Raw genomic sequence first — 19,813 nt, 5'->3', positions numbered from 1 at the left:
CTCTACTAGATATTGGAAGGATATAGAACTTAATTCCATAGTATAAGAACTCCTTGTTCCCCATTTTGGCAACCACACTGTTCTAGGCATGAAATGGGGCCAGGTTTCAAAATTAAAATCGATATCTCAGAGGTCCTAATTTTGTGTAACCTGCTATTCGATGCCAGAACTCTATCCATTAATCACCAACAACCTCAGTCTGGGCATCTCTGTTAATGGGAAGCAATTTAAATTCTGAGGTAAACGATCTCTGTTAGTCAAGGTTTGGTTAAAATGGTCCTTTCTCCTGGTTAAGTTAAATCTCTCTCCCTCCCCTGATCTCCCGCTGTCTTCATGGAAAAATACCAGCAGGTGTTTTCTTCGTAACAGCTCACTGTAGCAATGATCCCAACTCCTGTCTAGCTTCTAGCTTCTTCTCTGGTCCAAACATGCCTGAGTCCTATGGTTCCCTTGGTCTCCCCAGGGCAGTGGATTCAGACGGCAGGAGAAGTAGAGGGAGGATCTAGAAGCCAGGAGCAGAAATGAAGGAGGTATTATTGCTGTAATAGTCCATTCCCTGCCTGTATATTCTTGGTACCCACTATTGCTTTATGGTATCAACAGCGATCTAGGGAAAGTTCTTGTGACCCTCAGCTGAGTGATGTTTGCTGGTCGCAAAAGCAAACTCAAGGTGTCAGGGAGTTAATTTGTCTGGAATAGCCCTCAGCCGATGTTGGGCAAGAGTTGGTGGACCCGTGCAGGACACTTCTGAGACGGGTTATGCTTCACTGCTGTCCAGAGGAAATGGGATGGGCACCTCAAATGGGAGCTCCTGTTTCTCCTCAGATTTTCTAGTAATCACATTGGAAGAAGTAAAGAGAAACAAGTGAAATTAATTTAATACTATTTTATGTAGTATAACATATCTGAAATATTATCATTTCAACATATAATCAATATAAAAATTATATGAGCCTGATATTTTACATTCTCTTTTTTCCATACTAAGTTTTTGGAATGTGTGTGTGCGTTACATTCATATCTCAGTTGAGACTAGACACATTTCACGTATCCATTGGCAACGTGTGGTGTTGGACGACGAGATTCTGTACCATCACCCACAGGCCCCCAGTGGAACTTGCTCAAACCCAGTATTGGCTGCCTTCCCTTTCCTGTCTCACTTCCCTACTCCCCTCTGGTGCTTTCTGGGATGATTTCTTAAATGAAGTATTTGCACTCAAACCCTTGTCTCAGCATCTTCTGACAAAATTCAGCCTGAGACAAGGACTCTGCCGCCTTTTGTAAAACAGAAAGCCCAAGGTGAAATTTCAATTAGAATACCCATTCCTATACTCATGAGGGATATCTTATTCCTTAAAAGAACCATATGTGGAAAAAAGACTTTAAGTGGTCACCCCTATCTTGGATTAAACTCCATGCATTTAATGTCCATTTCTGCTATTCTCATTTGTCCTGCTCATGTGAAGTATCCTTGGAATATCCTTCAGCCATGGGGAGTACTGCCCTTTCAGCTGGCTGGCCAGTTTAAGGACCTTATCTTGCTAAGGATCATTTGCCTAAGTGCCATAAGTATACATTTCTAGGCAGGAGGAGTTGACTTCTTAATGAGATGCAGCTAGCTATCCAAACCACTGAGTGATTTTAAGAAAATCGTTATTAATGCTGATGCAGAGCCCACAAGGTTCGAGTCAGCATATGAGGTTTGGGGGGCTTTAATTGGATCATCGGTTCTGATTTTAGTCTCATCAGGTTTCCTGGGGGTTTGTGTCCAGCAGCTGGACGCAACTGTTAAAGTCACACTCGATGGCCCAAGGATGCTGTCACTAGGCTGGAAGGAGCTTGGGAAGCTGCTCTCCGTTTCCTAATAACTGCGTGCTGAAATCATGGGGGATTTCCGTGCAGAATGGTTCCACGATGTGCCACTGGCCTTGCCAGACATTGGTGAGGAGGCTGGTTTCAGTTCAGATCTCATACTCAGGCATGTTGGTCTCTAAGACAGGTCTCTAAGCAGACCGTTAAATGCTGCCTTTCCTCTGCCCTGTATGGCCTCTTCTCATACAAGTAGAAATGCTGGAGGGATTTGTACGAATGCAGCTGACATTAGTGAGGGGCTACTTGGGCAAAATAACTGGCCAGCAAATGCTAGTGAATGATAGCAAATAACAATACCAAAACCAGTGAGGTGCTGGTACGCTGACTCTCTGGGTGAAAGGAACCCCAGTTTGGGGAGTTTGCATATTTCATCAGTGTAAATACACCCACCGTGTTGGTATTCAAGCTACCAAACATGACATCAATGAATGTGGGAGTTGAGGAGAGACAGGTAGAGTCAGCTGGCTCATGTCAGCCCCAGCACACGTCTGCTGAGCCGGATTTTAATCAAACATGTACCTTGTGCCAGTCACTCAACATACATGAACTCATTTAAGATAAGCAACAACTCTAGGAAGCAGGGATTGTTCCTACACAAGGCTTAAGAGGAATTAGTTCCTGGCTTAAATGGGAGAGCCATTAGTGTGTCTGACCCCAAAGTTCATACCCTTGTACTCCTGTCTCCAGACTCTGAAAGTAAGTAGAGGCAGGTGGTGTGAGACAAGGTCATCCTCAAGGTGAGGCTCTGCCCCCATAGGGAATGACAGAGAGAGACTGGCTTAAATGCTTAGGATTCCCTTAAAGACCTTTATCAGTTTCTTTAATCCTAGCAAAGAAATGTTTCCCCCGTGTCCTTCCATTCGCATGCATTGTTGAAATGGGCCCCGAGCAGGGACAGACAATCCAGTCACCTACGGCAGTGAAGCCACCTGAGAGTGACGAGCACAGTTGAGTTCTTCAGGCAGCAAAGCTATGCTCAGGGCGAAGCTCCAGGTCTCCACCCTCTGCCGGAAAGACAGGCGACATAGATAATATGATATGCGGCCAAGGAGAAGTATGGGGTGCTTTGGAGGAATGTTCCTTCAGCTTCTCCAGACCAAGAGGGAGAGTTGCTTCTGCTGAACCACAAGTAGAAATCTGGGCACAGAGGCCATGTGTATCAGTGACTTTCATTTGAATGCCTCCGCGGGTGTCACGAAATGATACTAATGTCATAGATGACTGTTCATAATTAACATGTATCCGTGCCCACTGACTCCCCAAGGAGGGCTCTGTCACTTCTTAACAAATGAACCGTAGTCCTTTTTGGGTACTTACCTCAAAATGTGGACAGACAGAGACAACTACATGTCTTTCAGAGATGTCTCACCCGTTCCCCAAGGATTCCTATTCAGGTTGGGAAATCATTATCAAGTTCATTATCAAGGTTCATTATCAAGAACTCATTTTCAGGAGATGCTGGTTTGGGGCTGAATGCCCAGCACTGGGGCTGAATGCCCACCTCTTTCGTCCCCATTGCAGATGATGCATTTCAGAGGCAGCTTCCAGAGAGTGTTAGAGTCTCCTTCCAGGGAGATCACAAGTGCTGCTTTGCCCGTTTTATGCATTCTTTTGAGCACAGCATCTGTGCTCAGTGAGCTGTTCCAAGCACCTCATTTCTGGTTTTACTGAACCCACTCTGAAGGGTCAACATCCATCTCACACCTGGTGACAGAAGTTTGGGGGAGTTGCTAATGTAATCATTGGCAGAATTTTTCACCCTGGCCATGGTAATGATCTTAGATGTGACTTACTTGCAACCGCGGAAACCCTACTTAGTGTCCAAAAATCTTAGTAGTCCATAATGCCGAAGTTTTTAATAGCACATCTATCAAATGCAATTTTTTGTTCTGTGCCTTTTTTAATAAATGGGAAAAGAAAAATGAGTCGCCATAGCTCTGTAGTGTAATTTTAGAATCCTGGCATAAGGCGACAGCTGCTAAGAGAGTAAGAATTAGGCATGGGCCCCATTATATCTTGGCCTTAAAGAAAGGCCTGAGTAAGGGGGGAAAGAAAACCGAATTGGAAATGAAATTCTCAAGACACTACTATGTACCGGGGACACAAGAGAGATTAGGAAAGACAAATGTCCTCTTCTCAAGGAACTTAGATTCTTAGGAGGTGGGATGGAGAAGGGAGATACACAATCAAGAAAGAAGGAGACAAGATAATTTCAGATACATTCAGTGATGTATTTGAGAGAGATTTCCCTTGCAGGCATCCTTCGTATTAGGAATTCACGGAGGGCCTTTCTTGGGAGGTGAATTTGATTTGAGATTAATAGGTGAGAAGGAGGTAGACATATGAATGTGTGTTTTCGGAGTGGGAGGGGAGAAGAACAGCAGATGTGACGATTCTAAGGCAGAAGGCAGCCTAGTAACGATGGAAGAACCCACAAAGGCAGCCAACACATCTGAAGCCAAAGAGCAAGCGAGAGGCGAGGCTAGAGCAGTAAGTAGAGCCCGAGGGGCATGTGTCCTGGCCCAGGGAATGGGATTGGGATCTTATCTAAGACCAGTGGTATTTAAACAGGTGAGCAACAGGATCGGGTTTATGTTTAGAGGATAACTCTGGCTGCTACATGGGGAATAGTTTCAAGAAGGTTAGGAAGCCAGGATGTTACTACAGGAACTCAAGTAAGAGATGCTGCTGGTTTGGATTAGGGTGATGATTGCAAAGGACGAGCGCAGCGGATGAATATGGGGTATTCTGGAGCAGAGCTGATAGGACTTCCGAGGACCTTCCTGGAAAAGTGACTGAAAGCAAATATTAAGGACAATGTCTCAGTTTGTGGGTTTGAATTCCTGGGTTGAGAATATACTCTCCATATACTATGGAGAGAACATCAAAGGTATTGTTCCAGCGGTGCTGTTGGAAATGCCTAATGGGATTATTTACATAAATTTGAAATGCTTGATGAGAGCCCAGTGAAGGGAAATCATGAGGGCTGGAAAGAGGGAGGCACCATTAAATCCCAGCCCTGAAAGGACAATGGGGGAAGGGGTAGTTATAGGACACAGGAGACAGAGAGGGTCATGTGGAGAAAGCCAACTGATTGGGGCTGTGACCTGAGATAGAGGGGTACAATAAACACTTGAAGGCTACTGGTAGGCTAGGAAGAAAGCCAGAAATTTCCCTAGTACGTAGAGATCAGTCTCCCAGGGCACCGTGGGTGGGAGGTGGGGTAGAGGGAGAGTGGGTCTGGAGGTGCAAAGAGAAGACAGCCAGTCCAAATACAAAACGAGCTGCCACGTAAGCAGTTGAAGACATAAGCTTTGAGCTTAGTAGAGAGACCAGGACCGGAAATACAAATTAATGCCTAACAAAGTATCTGTTTCTGAAGGGGATGAATTTAGAGATACTTTTCCTAAAACTGTCTTCAAATTTTTTTTTTTTTCTATCTTCAGAATTTACATTATCAGCCTCCTTGGATAGACTTTGCCCCAGAGGGTATTGGGAAGGATTGAGAAAAGTGGGAAACATGTTAATTCAATTGGGGGCATATAGCAGTTGTTTAGAATTTGGATGACTAAAGAAATCCGTTAAATAGAAGGAGGATAATTTCAAGCTGCACCCCAGCACCCCGAGATGAGATGACTTTGCAGCCGATCAAGCTCTACTTTGAGGATTTAGTAAAATGAAATTGCATTTTGGCAACTGTCAGTTAATCCGTGAGGTTTTAACTCAAACTCCTGTGGAGAAAAAAAATAATAATTTGGGGTTGCCTTATGGAAAATTTCTTTTAATTAAAAAAAAAGCATTTAGGATTTCACGTTTGTGGGAATCATTAATGATGGTCACAAAAAGATGTGAAGCTGAGGCTTTAATGTCAGTCTGTGTAGCCTGGAGAATCACAGGCTCTTGCCAAAATTTAGCTCAGCCAAAATGACAAATGAATCTGTGATCAAGCTTCACTATACATGTGGGTTTACTGAGGAATAAAAAAAAAAGGGAGGGGGGACTTTAAACTTCAACATAATTTTAAATGTTTAATATCTAAATAAGAATATTTTAAATCTTTATGCTTCCAGAGGGATTAGAGCCAAAAGGCCTCTCTCCACCCCACAAGAAGAGCAAAGCAAAGAAGCCAGAATGTTCCAAAGACTCTAGTGAAGGTGAGTCCTGTTCCTCCTGTCTTTAGAAAATTACTCCATGAAAAGAAAGTTCTGGTTAACCTTTAAATTACGTGCGTGCTCTCATGTTCAGATGTTTCTCAGGGTTCAAAAATCACAGAAAAATACTTTATCCTTTCCTAAATTCTCCCCTGAATGTGAGGACAAAATATCAGATTTAGGTTTAATTGGTGAAAGTAAAAACCAAGTTTGAAAAAACACATTTTCTGTTTGTGATGTATTTTCTGTCCCTGCGAAGTGCTGGCGAGTTAGGTGCTCTGTTGTCGCGTGCGGGGGAAGGTGGAGAGCTGGCTGTGGGAGCCCTGCGTAGCTCATGGCCTTATTGGGATCATCTGCTGTCTTCACGGACGCATTCTGTGTCCAGGTTCAAACCTGAGCAGTGGGTGCTGGAAATGCTTCCGGTCTTTTCTTCTCTTCCACTTTCGAGAAGCCAGCGTATCTTTACGTTAAGTGGACAGGCTCAGTTGGGCTCAGTTTTCTGAAGAAATGAAGCCAGTCTCTCTTTGATTTACAACACTAGTGCCACCTACAAGATATTCACATTTTTCTTTTAAAATGTAGATTAGGTATTTTTTTAAGGGATCCTCTCATCTCCGGAGTATGCGTGAACTCTTAAAGGGGAACGTATTTATGCTTTCTCGTTTCTCGAGTTGGATCCTCACTTCCGCCGCTGGGAAACGGAGAGCATTATAATACTGACGGTGTCAGCTTGGGTCTTCGGGAAGGAAGATGCCAAGATGAAATAGGAGGGCAGGAAATGTATGGGGTGCGGGGAGCCTTGAAGAGTAAATGGGGGAGGAGCAGGAGGAGGCGAAGGAGAGAAGGAAGGAAGATGAGCTGGGAGGAGTCTCCATCTGTGGTGCAGGATGAGAAAGTCTGGGGAAGCCCAGAGCAGAGACTGGCCATCACAGTGGACTTGCACTGGGCAGGAACGGCTAGGCTCCAAGATGCCCTTCCTCCTGCTCGCTCACTGGCTGCAAGCGGCTGGGGGAGAAAGTAGCCTCCGTGTGAATGTAATGCTGCAGTGGACCCCGAAGTGTGGCCGGTGGGCACTGTCAGCCAGCTTCATCCCCAGCAGCACATTCTCTCTTGAGGCGGGGGTCTTGAACATCTCTCCTCCATGGGAGCACAGCATCTGCCTAAGTGTCGGGGTTCCAAGTGATAAGTAATGATATTGCCTTCACCCTCACCTGGGTTCAGTACCAACTGAGAAGGCAAAGCTGTAAGAAAGTTTGAAACCAAAAACATTAGTTTGGTTACTGATGAGGTTGGATTAGAGCGTCTGGTGGCCCTGCCCCCAGATAGGCTTCCAAATGCTGGGTTGTACTCATGAATATGAAAGACGTAACCTCTGTCCCCTCAGAACCAAGTACCATTGTCCTTGGTATCCTGGGTGCCAGGACAGAGGCTACCCTGGTGAGCTTATTACATGAAAAAGAACAGACCAGGACATGCCCTCTCTGTGGACAGGTGGATCTGAGAGAGACTTGAGATGGATCTGTTTCTTCCCCCCGGGCTTGCATAAGTGAGGGGATGAGGAGAAAGGCACAACAGTAACTGTTCTCTGCCCTTTGGTTGAGGAGCGAGAAAAACACATTTCCAACTAACAGTAAACAGTAGAAATAGGAGGTATAAAGTGGCTAGCACAGGTCCGGCGTTCATAATGGCTATTATAATTGCCATCATAATCAGCACCGTGAGAGGTGCACACTGCCCTAATTCACTTAAATGTGCTCGAGAGCTTCAAATCATTCATGGTGAACACTTATTACCATGGACGGGGCCAGCAGCTCTAACTGGCCCAAAGCGGTACGAACTTTGGGCTTTCATCTCCTACTCGAATGAGGTCATTTCCTGGACAATCTCTTGAGGTCATGATTGGGAAGTGGGTTATGGGCAAAACAACAATTGCCTTTTCCTTAGAGAGGCTTTACCTCACCTAGAGATTCCCATCAAATGTCCAACCCACATCAGAGGTTGTTTTCCAGAGCCTGAGCCTGTGGTCATTTAGAGTGTCACGTGGTAAGCCGGAAACTATAGCAATTCTGTCATCTTTAATGAATAAGGGTATTCCTCCCAGTTATTCCTTCAGATGAGCGAAAACTTCTTTTGCCTCCTAAATAATTTCCCTTGTTTAGGAACATCATTCTGTAATCCCAGCATGAATAGGTGATATAGCTTTATTTAACCCAAAGATGTAGTCTCAGAATACACTCTGAGGCACCAAAGTGCCATCACTGTGGATTAGTGACCAGGGACGTTCTGTGTGTGGCATCATGGTGAAATCTAATGTGAGCCACTCTACAGAAACATGGAAATTGTGTGTTTGTTCCTAAGTTGCCTTTCGGGACAAAAAAGTAAAAATTGCTGGGAAAATGGTAAGAAAGGAACATGCCGGTGGGAGATGATTCTATGATGGGCACTCACTATCAATGTTTCTATTTTGACAAAATAAACTATGTTCTGAATTCATGTTACATATGTTTCACTTCCTCTCGTGATTCAAAGAGTTATAACCTTTGGCTGGTAAAGAGTTACAATTCTTTCCCACCAGACATGCAAAGGGAGTATTGTATCCCTGGGTGGAGGGGTAATGCAGATCATGACCCTTCCCTGTGGTGGGTTTTCCATTTTAGAGTTATCAGTCCTTTTCCAACTCGGTCATCTCTCTAATATTTTTTTTTTTTAGTAAGAGAAACATCTGGTATTTTTATTCATAGATCACTCGGCTTAATTCCCCATCACTTGGCCTCATCTTATTTCTTCCCTACCTTCGGGTTCTCAGCCCTGATTCTAACCCTCACGGGTCTTCCTGATTACCTCAGTTTACCTCATAATGCCCATTCTCAGACAGGATCATAGAGAACGGAATTGGAACACAAACTCACCTAGATTTTCTGGCATATATAACCATAATAACTGTATTTTGATTCAGAAGAATTTTGTGAACATATGGGCAAGTTATCTCATTCTACAGATCTGTTTTAAAGTAGACTGCAAATGGTTTTTTAACTTGCCCAAAGTCCATGCAGCTTGTTAATGTCAGAATCTCTTCTTTTTTTCTAGAAACAACTTCACTAATCTTTTTCCCTTTCTCTCTTCTGGAAATTAGACCTAGTTTTGTTGAAGGAGGCAAAGTTGCCATCATTGCAGCCTTGATTGAAAGCCTTATTCCTTTAGTATATGTTGTACTAAAGTACTGAACATCAAAAGAAATAAGTGATTTCTAAATGTATTTATTAGTATTTTTTCGTATGGTGGACTTGTGGATAGAGAGTTCCATTTTAATTGTTTTGATTGAACTTTCATGGACCAGAGTATTGACCCACGACAATGCCATGCCAATAATGAAATACTTAGTAATTTCAGATTGGCTGGCATCTGATATAAATGATAAGCCAACCATGAGCTGGCAAATTATAGGCACAGTTGTTGGAAAAACACCCTGGTGAATGGCAGTTCCAGCAACTCCAACTCTCAGGAATTTGGACCAATTTTTTTCTTACAAAAAATTAAATAGAAAACTTAGCACCATTAAGAAAACGTGCTCCTCTCACAGTCTTTCCTCCATCTTTCACAAGGAAATCCTTTTAGAAGTTCCTTTAGTGAAAATCTCTCAGGCTTTGTTTGTGTGAAAACAGTATTATTTTGCTATTTTTAAGGCAGTTTTTCTGGGTAAAAATTTGAGGTTGATGGTTATTTTCCTGCAACATTTCAAGATTTTTTTTCCCGCTCTTACCAGTTCTGCGGTTGTTAAGAAGTGATATCTCAGTCTAATTGTTTCTTTTTAGATTGTCTTTTCTTTCTGGTTGCACTGGCAATCTGGTCTTTATCTTTTTTGTCCCTCGGTTTCAGTATGATGTATCTCTATATGGGTTTCTCTTTATCCTTTTTAGGATTTGCTGTGCTTCTTGGATATGGGAATGGACATTTTTTTTTAGTAAAGTTCTGAAAAATTTTCTCCTATTTCTCACCAAATACTGTCTCCACTACCTTCTGTTCCTTCTTTCTCTCTCCTTCCTGACTCCTAAACTACACTGCTTTTTCCCCCCTTTTCTGTGTCTCTCTCTCTCTTTGATGCTTTCTGCATCTTTTTCAAGCCTTTTTTTTCAAGCCTCTCACTCAATTCATTGATCTTATTTAACTTTATTTAATCTGATTTCCATTGTTATCATTTTCATTTTTGCAAGTTTTATTTGATTCTGTTTTAAATATAGCTGGCCATTCTTCGTTTAATAATCACATAAAATATTTAAAAGAATAATCTGTATCTGAAATTTCAATATCTCTAGTCTGTCTGTGTAAGTCAAATTCTGCAGTTTGTTGTTTTTGCAAATTCATAGTTATGGTTATTTCCTTTTATATTTTGTCTTTTTTATTGCCATGTTCTTTAGACTTTTATTTGTGGGGATTTTCTGAAGTTGGATTAAGAGTTTATTTATTTATGTTTTGTTTCTGAGATATCTGAAAATACTTAAACTACATATTTGGCTTAGAGTTTTTTGTTTTATTTTGTTTGCTACTTGTCCTTAAGCCCGTGTTAGTACATATATATTATAAGGTTATGAAATCTCAAAGAGACTTTTTTTCTTCCTTTCTTGCTCTCCAATGAATGCTCAACCTGAGATGGGAAAAATTCCTACTATTCTCAGGACCAAAGCACGGGCCCTATGCCTCACATGTGTGGCTCATTCAAACCCAAGCTTTGGCTAGTGGTTATCAAAGAGTATTCCTGTCTGCATCACTAACAACACTTGGGAACGTGTTAGAATTACAAATTCTAGGGCCTCATCTCAGACCTACTGAATCAGAGATGCTGAGGTAGGGTCCAGTAATCTGTGTTTTTAAAAGCCCTTGGGGTATTCACATGCATACTTGAGTTTGAGAACCACAGTTCTAGAATCTAGACCATCTGGGTATTGGCAAATGCCTCAAAGCAAACAATAATTTCAGTGCTTGCTTACAAATCTTGATTCAATCTCCATCACTTTTGGCTTCTAAGGACTTTCCTTACAAAAGCACCAGCTCAGCCATGTATTCAAGAATTAGATAGCTAGATGATAGACAGGATAAATGATTGGTAGATAGTAAATACCCACAAATATACATATAAAAATAGATACAGGCGTACCTATATATGTGTGTACATATGTACCTATATATGGTTTGTATTTAACAAATATATATATATATACATATATATTTGTGTGTGTGTGTATATATATATATATAATATATATAATCTGGGAAGTTATATGTCAAATTGATCTCAGGAATTATCTTAAAGGATTGGAAAAGAGACGGGAAAATTTGGAAGAGTTCAATATTAACTATCTAAATTTGTGTGTAATTGAAAAATATACATATATATGGCAAGAATTGTTTTATATTGATAAAACGAAAACATATTTTCATTTAAAAACTAGAGACGTTATGCTTCTAAAATTCAGTGGCAAATTTAGAACAGTAATTTTCTCCAAACATTCATCTCCAAAGCCTTCAGTGGCTTTCGGTAATGAATGCTATTTTTCCACCATATTTTTTTGCAGAAAGCACTAGCACTTTGGCTCTCACTCTACAATTGCCTCTACATAGAATATTCAACAAGCCTACATGGGATGCACATTCTTCAGGAACCCGAGCCCTTGCAATGCTAAATCAAGCAGCCCTATACTGCACTTTAAAATATTAATGATTTCTTTTGTCAGATGAAATTACATGTGGAAACATTTTGGAAACTAGAAAGCACTATATAAGTTTGAAGGATCTAATATTGCTATTAGAGGTATTATTATTATTGTCTTGACTAAAATAAATTTTTCTGGACATATGGACCACGGGTGGAATGCACATCGTATTTCCTAAGAGGCAGAATTTCCTCCCTGCCTTATTATTTTTCCCGCATATTAATGTATCATGTGACATGCTGTTTTGTGAGTGGCCAGACAGAAGGGACATTCTATCTTTCAGAATGCCATGCAGCAGTTCATGCATTATATTCATAAGCATGATCTTTAATTTAATTTTTTGACAAGTGCAGTGAAGGGTAAAATCAGGCAGTCATAATTTTGACTTAGCCATCACTCAAATGAGCTTAGTGATTGACCAGCTTAAAAAAAAAGAAAAGAAGAAGAAGAAGAAGCGGGAATGAGGAAAAGCAGCTTTCTCATGAAGAAAAGCTTTGTTTTATCCCCTAGACCTTAAAATACCAAGAATTGAAGCAAAAGGCAAAATTTCCATGGTGAAAATCAGAATACAATAAAAGTCCATATCACCATCTTGCTTTAATTATACTCTTTATGTTCTGCATGATTCAGGGCCATTCTGAGCTGTCCCCCTGCTGCAGATTAGTAGAAAAGCCCAACAGTCACGCTCTCCGCATTTACCCACTAAACAGAGCTGTGGTTCTAACCACGGAGTCCTGTTTCAGTTAGCATTAGGATTTTAAATGGGGGGCTCGCAGAATATATTGAGGCATTTTCTGTAGTGAGAAGAACAAACCTGCCTGACCAGAATAAGCCTAGGGGCTGTGTGACCCAGAATGATCCCCGTCTATGCCTGTGGTCACTGGCATATTATTGGCAATATTCCCCTTCACTGTCGGGGGTGTCCTGGTTTGGGTGATAACATAGATGGACCCTCTTACTCATGGAGAAACCACAGTTCAGCATGACTGTAACAGAGTTCTTGACTGTGTGAGTTCTACTTCCTACGTTGGCAGATTTTCTAACCTCAAAGTCAGTTCCCTCATAGTTACATGAAGGAAAGAACCTCCCCGTGGGAGTGTGGGATCCATTCAGGGGATCGTCAAGGCCAAAGTGAATTTCACATGGAGCTGTAGCCTCAGAAGTCTCTATTCACATGCAGTACAGGGGAATGGTGTCCCCTGGAGTTGTGCAAAGTAGTGGTGTCACAGAGATACCCCACAGTATCCTTCCTCTAACCACCTCAGCATAGCTCCCCACCACCCATATACAGCTTGTCTGCGCACTAATTCCACATATTTTTGTTAAATACCCACTGCTTGACAGTATAGGCACTGTCCTAGGCATTGAAAATTCACACACACATAGGCACACACACACACACACACACACACACACACACACACACCCTTCTTTTGGGGGGCTTATATTCTAGGGTATGTGGGGGTGGCAGTTGATGGATTTAAAAAATATTAAATAAAGTATAATACGTAGTAAGCCAAATGGTGACATATGCAGTATTATGTATCTATTGCTGCCTGAAATTTTATCCCAAACTTAGCATCTTAAAACAACAGCAACATTTATTATATTGGACTGTCTGTGGGTCAGGAATTGAGAGTGGCTTACCTCGATGGTTCTGGATCAGAATATCCCGTGATGACATCCTAGGCCATCAAAGTCTAGGTCATAAAACAATATGGCTTCTGCCTGGCTGTCTCTTGGATCACTTGCTCTGGGGTAAGGCAGCTTACCTGAGGACACCCCACCAGCACTATGGGGAGGTCTGCGTGGCAAGAGCCTAGGCATCCTGCCAAAAGCAAGCACCAATCTGCAAGTCATTTGAGTGAGGCGTCCTGGCTGGAATCAGATCCCCCAGCCCCAGGCAAGCCCTCAGAGGACTGCAGTTGTGGCTGAGGTCTTGACAGCAACTGCATGAGAGACCCCAAGCCAAGTACCACGCAGGAAAACCATGGAAGAGGAGATAGGGAATGCCCCCGTCTGTATAAGTTGGCGGCAGGGAAGAGTCTTAGGCAAGAGATGGGTTAAGGTTGTAAATATGCTGGACCTCAGTGATTCTCAAGTTGATATCTGAGAAGAAACCCGGAGAACATAAAGGAGTAAGGTGAGCAGCTAAGTGGGAAAAGAGCGTTCCAGTAGAGGAAATAGCAAGCACCAAAGAGAGGTCTGACTTATTACTCTGAGAAAAGCAAGAAGGCCCGTGTGAGCCACTGGAGAGGACATTGAGGGTCATTGAGAGCTGATCCCTCAGAGGGGTGGGTCTCACACTTGAGCGCGCATCACCTCAGGGCATATTAAACCATATTAAACCCAGTTTTGATTCAGGCAATCTGGGGTACCCAAGAATTTGCAGTCCTAATAATTCGACAGGTGGTGCTAGTGTCCTGGGCTAAAGACTCCACTTTGACCATCGGTGTGCCGAGGGCACGGTGGGCCACTGGGAGAATTTAGGCTTTGTGTCTGAGTGAAGTGAGAAGGGAACATTTCAAGCAGAGAAGGGACATAATCTTACTTACATTTTAAAACAATCTTCTGGTTGTGTTGAGAATGGCAGGCGGGGGTGGGTGGCTAAGGTCAGAAACAAGGCAATAGTCGATTGAGGCAAGAGATACTGGTGGCTTGTCCCACATGGCAGTGGGGGGAAAGAGGGAAAATTCATCTGATTCTGGACATTCCTTAAAGGTGAAGCCAACAGAGTTCACTGGCATTCGATGTGGGATCTGACAGGGAGAGAGGAGTCAAGGATGAGTCTTTGTATGTTTTCCACAACCACGGAATCTAGAATAGAAGTTGTATCCTGCTTCCACTTAATTCAAACTTTCCAAGAAAAAGAAATCTGATTCCTACCCTCCGTCGTGTCTGTCCAGGTAGTTCTCGTGTCTGTCCAGGTAGTTCTTGTTCGGGGCACCCTAGGAAGGCCATATTAGCCCATCCTGAGGTGAACTTCCCAATCAAGTGAAAGGAAAATATTCAGGCATGAAGAAAATTCTCATCAATAACAACAAAAGGAGAGACATCACAAGTATATTAACAGAGAAGGCAACTCACAGAAAAGATGATTTTAGGTGCTTTAGATACTGTGGATTCCGATATGTTCTCTCCCGACAAGAGGTGTTTATTAGTGCTGTTATTTTGTTTCCTTTCAGTCAGTAATTTCCCAGTTAGTGGCTGATGGTGGAATTACTGTCATGGATGATGAAGGCAAGAAAGAAATTAAAGAAGAAAAGAAAGTAGGACGGGAGGCAAGGAAGCAAAGAAAGGGGAAATATGGTTGTAAGCTCAGGGAAAGAGCCCCGAACTAGAAACCACTATACCTGAGTTCTGTTTTCGTCTCTTAGGCACAGGACCAAACCCTTCACCTAATATCCCTGAGGTCTCCTCCAAATATCAAATTCTGTAATTCTGCATAACCATCAAATTCGTGAAAATTGATTCTTTATGAGCTCGAAAATTTCATGCCTGGTAAATATTTTCATCCTTAATTTAAAAGCTTTGAATCATGGGTTTTAATAGCCAAATAGGCCTCTGAGAACACCTCATTTCACAGATGGGGAAGCTTTCTTTTAAAAATCCTCCAGAATTGTCTGGAGGACTCACATGAAAGGTGATCCTGAGTGAGCTACTCAACACCAAAGGGAAAGAGCAGCTTATCAGGCCATCGACAGTGGTTCTTTTGATCATAGTTTTTTAAGTTTTTTTTTTTAAGTCTTATAAGTGTGTGTGAGTAATTCAGACTATACGTGTTCCGCCATTTGCCTATTTTGATTTCCAAAACGGAGGATAAAGAATGCATTTGTTTTGTCGAAAACGCAGTGCCTGGGTTCATAGAGTTAAAACATTAGAGTGATTTTTTTCCCCAGTGCTGGCACCATGCCAAAAGGAACTTTGACAGCTTGTAATAGTAGATACTAATTTTTCAGCAGAGGAAGGTTTGGTTTCGTTGAACAGTGTTGGGTTTTCACAGTAGGGTTTTGCCGTTATATTTCAAAATTTCAGTTTCCTACTATAACAAAGTTGTGCTTTCCTACGATACCAGAGAGAGCCTTAAAACAGTCCACCGACGCCGGAAGTACCTGGGTGTGCAGCACGTGCTCATAAGACTTTGCTCGAGCATGCCCCTTCGCTCCTCACTCTTGCCACTCTAGAGCCCTCAGAGGCGGCCTTATGAGATGACTCCATCTCCAGGGATTGCCCTGCTTGAGGGATGATCCGCAGAAGCACAGCGTGCTCTGTCCTCCCTGGACAAAAATGCTGGCACATCCCTTGAATCATTTCTCAGTTCTCTCTCCTGAGAACTCCCCACTGATCTCTAACAATCTTTACTGCTGGCAGAAGGAAAGTAGACAAGGGGTTTGGGAGGAAAGGGATGGAGGGTTGGGGAGGTAGGTTCTAGAATGTGAGGTGAAAGTGGGGCGGTTTTGCTGAGTGTTTGGTGAACCGTTGCAAACTGCCAGGCTCAGGGGGGAACTTCTTATTCCTTCAGATGAAGCTGCCACTTACGGTGAATGCTAAAAATGTGGATTCTTGCCCTCAGTCCCAGCCTTCCACCAAATCAGAAAGCTGCATTTGAACTCGACGCAGTGCGTCTTTGGAGCACCGTTTTTTTTTTTTTATATATACTTGGTTTTTATTTTAGACAATCTCATACTTGGAGCAAATTTGCAAGTACACTGAAAAGAACCATTTTCTTCTTTCTTAGAATCTTCTGGGGGAACTTTTAAAAATCCCATTCGTGTGTCCCGCCCCCAGACCAGTTAAGTCCAAACTCTGGCAGAGGAACCCAGACAACAGCATTTTTTTTTTTTCAGGCAACAGTATTTTTTAAGCACCTTGGGTGAACCTCATGTGCAGTTCAGGTTGGGAATCATAGGGTTAAGCCTCCCGATTCCTGAGAATTGGGTCCAGGATCACTGAGTCTCTCAATGCCAAAAGCAACTGGCCCACCTGTATTGATTAGGCACTGAGACAACAACCTTAGCACTTCCAGACATCGAAGGGGCTCTTTACCTAACATTTGTTTTGCGCTTTTTATGTGCCAGACATTTTGCTAAGCACTTCACATTGAACTCATTTAATCCTTAGAACAATACTACCGAACGTGTGCTGTGATATCCCCATTTTACAGAGGAGGCAACTAAAGCCCAGAGAAGTGAAAAAATGGTAGAAAGGACATGGCTAGGAACTCTGGGAAATCAAGCCTAGCAGTAAGGTCGTATGATACGAGACCAAATGCCAGCATTTCTTAAACTTTGCATTTGGAAACACAAACTTCTTTTAGTGTTTGATTTTAGAGTCACCTAGAGGGTTAAGAAAGAACACTGAGGCCCAGGCTCATTGAAGAAGGATAGGGACTGGGCCTTTAACTTCTCTACCAATGTTCCCAGGGGTTCTCCCCAGAACAGGGACTCTGCAGGAAAAAAGGAGTATGAAGATGGCCAGAGGAAGGTATGAAACAGAAGGCCTAGACAGGGGCACCTGGGTGGCTCAGTCGTTAAGCATCTGCCTTCGGCTCAGGGTGTGATCCCGGCGTTCTGGGATCGAGCCCCACATCAGGCTCCTCCGCTGCTTCTCCCTCTCCCACTCCCCCTGCTTGTGTTCCCTCTCTCGCTGGCTGTGTCTGTCTCTGTCAAATAAAGAAATAAAATCTTTAAAAAAAAAGGGGCCTAGACAGACAGGAAAGAAACAAAGGGCTCGAATGACAGAGACATTGGAGTTCAGTGTGGATGTGGACTGGGGGCTATAATAGGAAGAACTTTGAAACCAAGCAGAGGAGTGTGGACTTTATTTACTGATACCCAGCAGCCATGCTGGGCCTTGTTACCATCAAAAAGAACTTCAGCACACACTGGTGCTCTATACATTGAAGCCAGACCCCAAAACTTAGACCTGGCAGAACACCTCACCAAGACACTGTCTGTTTAGCAAGTCATGGGAATAATGCATTTGATAATGATGATTTCAGTAAAGCAGGGCACCAAAAATAAATGAGAAAATCTCAGCTTTGATTAATCATCCAGAATATTATAATCAGTTCCTTTAAAGAAAAAAAATTTTTGAAGCACACATGGAGATGGGGCCAGGTTAAAATATTGTGTGTGTGTATTTTTTAAAATTTTATTTTATTATGAAGATGGGGGGAACACCAAGAGCTGTGTGGTCTTGAGGATTTCTGAAGTCTTAATTCAGCCCTATCGTCAAATTTGACTCGTTCCTTGTATAATACCAAATTAACAAAGGAGCAACAGTGTAGGTATGCCCTAGAGTTAGCTCCTTTCTTTTTATAGTTATTAAAATACACCCAAAACAAAGGTAATTTCTACACAGATGGCAAGATTCACTGCAATTGTGGGCAGTCATTTTGCTAATTCTCCCCATCCGTTGTTCTGCTAAATAGGTGGTCTCCCCAGATTACCCATCCTGACTGCCCTCTGTCCCTCTGTCCCTGTGCGTAGATGCCCAGATGTAAAGGGTCGTGGTCAGGAAGAATTTTAAGAAGGCCTGTGTGCTCACTTGCCAAGGGGCTCCATTGTCCGGCCCCTGCCCTTGAGCTTCAGGCTGGCCAGCCAGTGCTTCTAATTCTCTTTTTCATTATCATGCTCCTTAAAGGAGCTGCCTTAGGGTCCTAAGCCTCCCCTGAAATTTTAATACTACAAACATGCTGTATATCTGTTTATATACTGTGGTCTTTTGGAGGATTTTTTTCCCCTGCCAGGAACAAATGTTTGCCCCACATTGAGAAGGCACAGACTTCACCAGTGAAGGTGTTTACAGGAGATTGGGGAGTGGTAGAAATATAAATGTGTAGAGCATTTATTCTCCTGGACCTTCGCTGCCGGACAGAAATAGCGGTGTTCTTCCACCCAGGGCCACAGCACCTATAGGTGGCCCTCTCCACTTCTAGTTAACCAACCACTCCTTCCCTCCTCTCAGGCCTGGAGATGGTAATGGCTCCTGCAGAGCTTCACTGTCCTTTATTCCTTGCCTTGATTCTGCGCCATCTTTTAAAATATCCCTCATGAACCCCTCACACCATTGAGAACGTGCCCGTGCTTCCTGCTGGCACGGTGGTTGGTCTTTTCCAGTTGGAATCCCTATCACCTCGTGTGACCGAGCCTCCAAGACACAGGGCCACTTCAACCACACATTCTGTCTTTACTCTTTTCTCTTCCCTTTGGAAGTCTTGCTCTTCTCTTACTCCTTACTTAGCAGCAATGCTTACTCTTCGAAATGCACTCTTGTGGTGGTTGGTTGGTCTTCTGCATGTTATTTTTTTGCCTTGCTGTTGCATTTTCATTGGTTTTGCATGAGATTTGTGTTTGGAGATTGAGCTATGGAGTCTTAAGTGTTTGCGTGCTTGAAGTTTCTCCTCCTGAGTTTTACAAGCACCAAATCACCCTGCTGGTCAGCCTCCTGAATACTTTCTTCCCGTAAGTTAGTGCTGTCAACTGGCAAGAAGGAAAAATGTCTGTTCCAGGTGCCCTGGCTGCATAACAAATTACCCTAAAATTTATTGGCTTAACATAATGACGTTTACTTTGTCTACAGATCTGCTCAGTGGAGATAGCTTGTTTCTAATCCCATTCGGCATCAGCTAGAGTAGCTCAGAAATTGGGAGACGGAATCATCAGATGTTTGCTCACTCGCTTGTCTGAGCCTGGGGCTGGGGAGATTCAAACAATAGAAGCCTGGAACAGTTGGGGTTCCTTGGGCACCTCTCTAGCTTGATGTAGTTCCCTCCATGTGATCTACCAGCATGAGGAGCTTCGGGACATTCTTAGACATTGACTCAGAGCTCCCAAGGTGCATATCGCTAATCACAAGCCGATTGGAATTCACATCATCTTCTATGGCCTAGTTCTCTAAAGCTATACAATGTCGTTTTGACTACATTCGCATCATGTTCACATCAGTTGACACAGTTAACAAGTCCTCCCAGGCTCAAGGGAACCTCTTGATGGAGATTGTCAATGTCACATTACAAATATCTATATCTATATCTATCTATATGGAATGGGACAATCTGCTCCAATACCCATTATACAT

At 42.8% G+C, this 19,813-nt stretch overlaps 1 protein-coding gene across 3 annotated transcripts in view; it reads left to right on the top strand.

Moving 5' to 3' along the window:
* The window catches only part of MACROD2 (mono-ADP ribosylhydrolase 2), a 1,912,358-nt gene that overhangs the window by 1,733,045 nt on the left and 159,500 nt on the right, over nt 1-19,813 (top strand). For all 3 annotated transcript variants that reach the window (XM_040637968.1, XM_040637967.1, XM_040637966.1), the window contains exon 11: nt 5,943-6,026. In XM_040637968.1, the coding sequence (XP_040493902.1) occupies nt 5,943-6,026 (84 nt within the window). The remainder of the gene's footprint in view (nt 1-5,942; nt 6,027-19,813) is intronic.

Source organism: Ursus maritimus, unplaced genomic scaffold (genome assembly GCF_017311325.1).
Source record: "Ursus maritimus isolate PB19 unplaced genomic scaffold, ASM1731132v1 scaffold_22, whole genome shotgun sequence".
Classification (NCBI taxonomy): Eukaryota; Metazoa; Chordata; class Mammalia; order Carnivora; family Ursidae; genus Ursus; species Ursus maritimus.
This window is presented reverse-complemented; position numbering and strand designations above follow the sequence as displayed.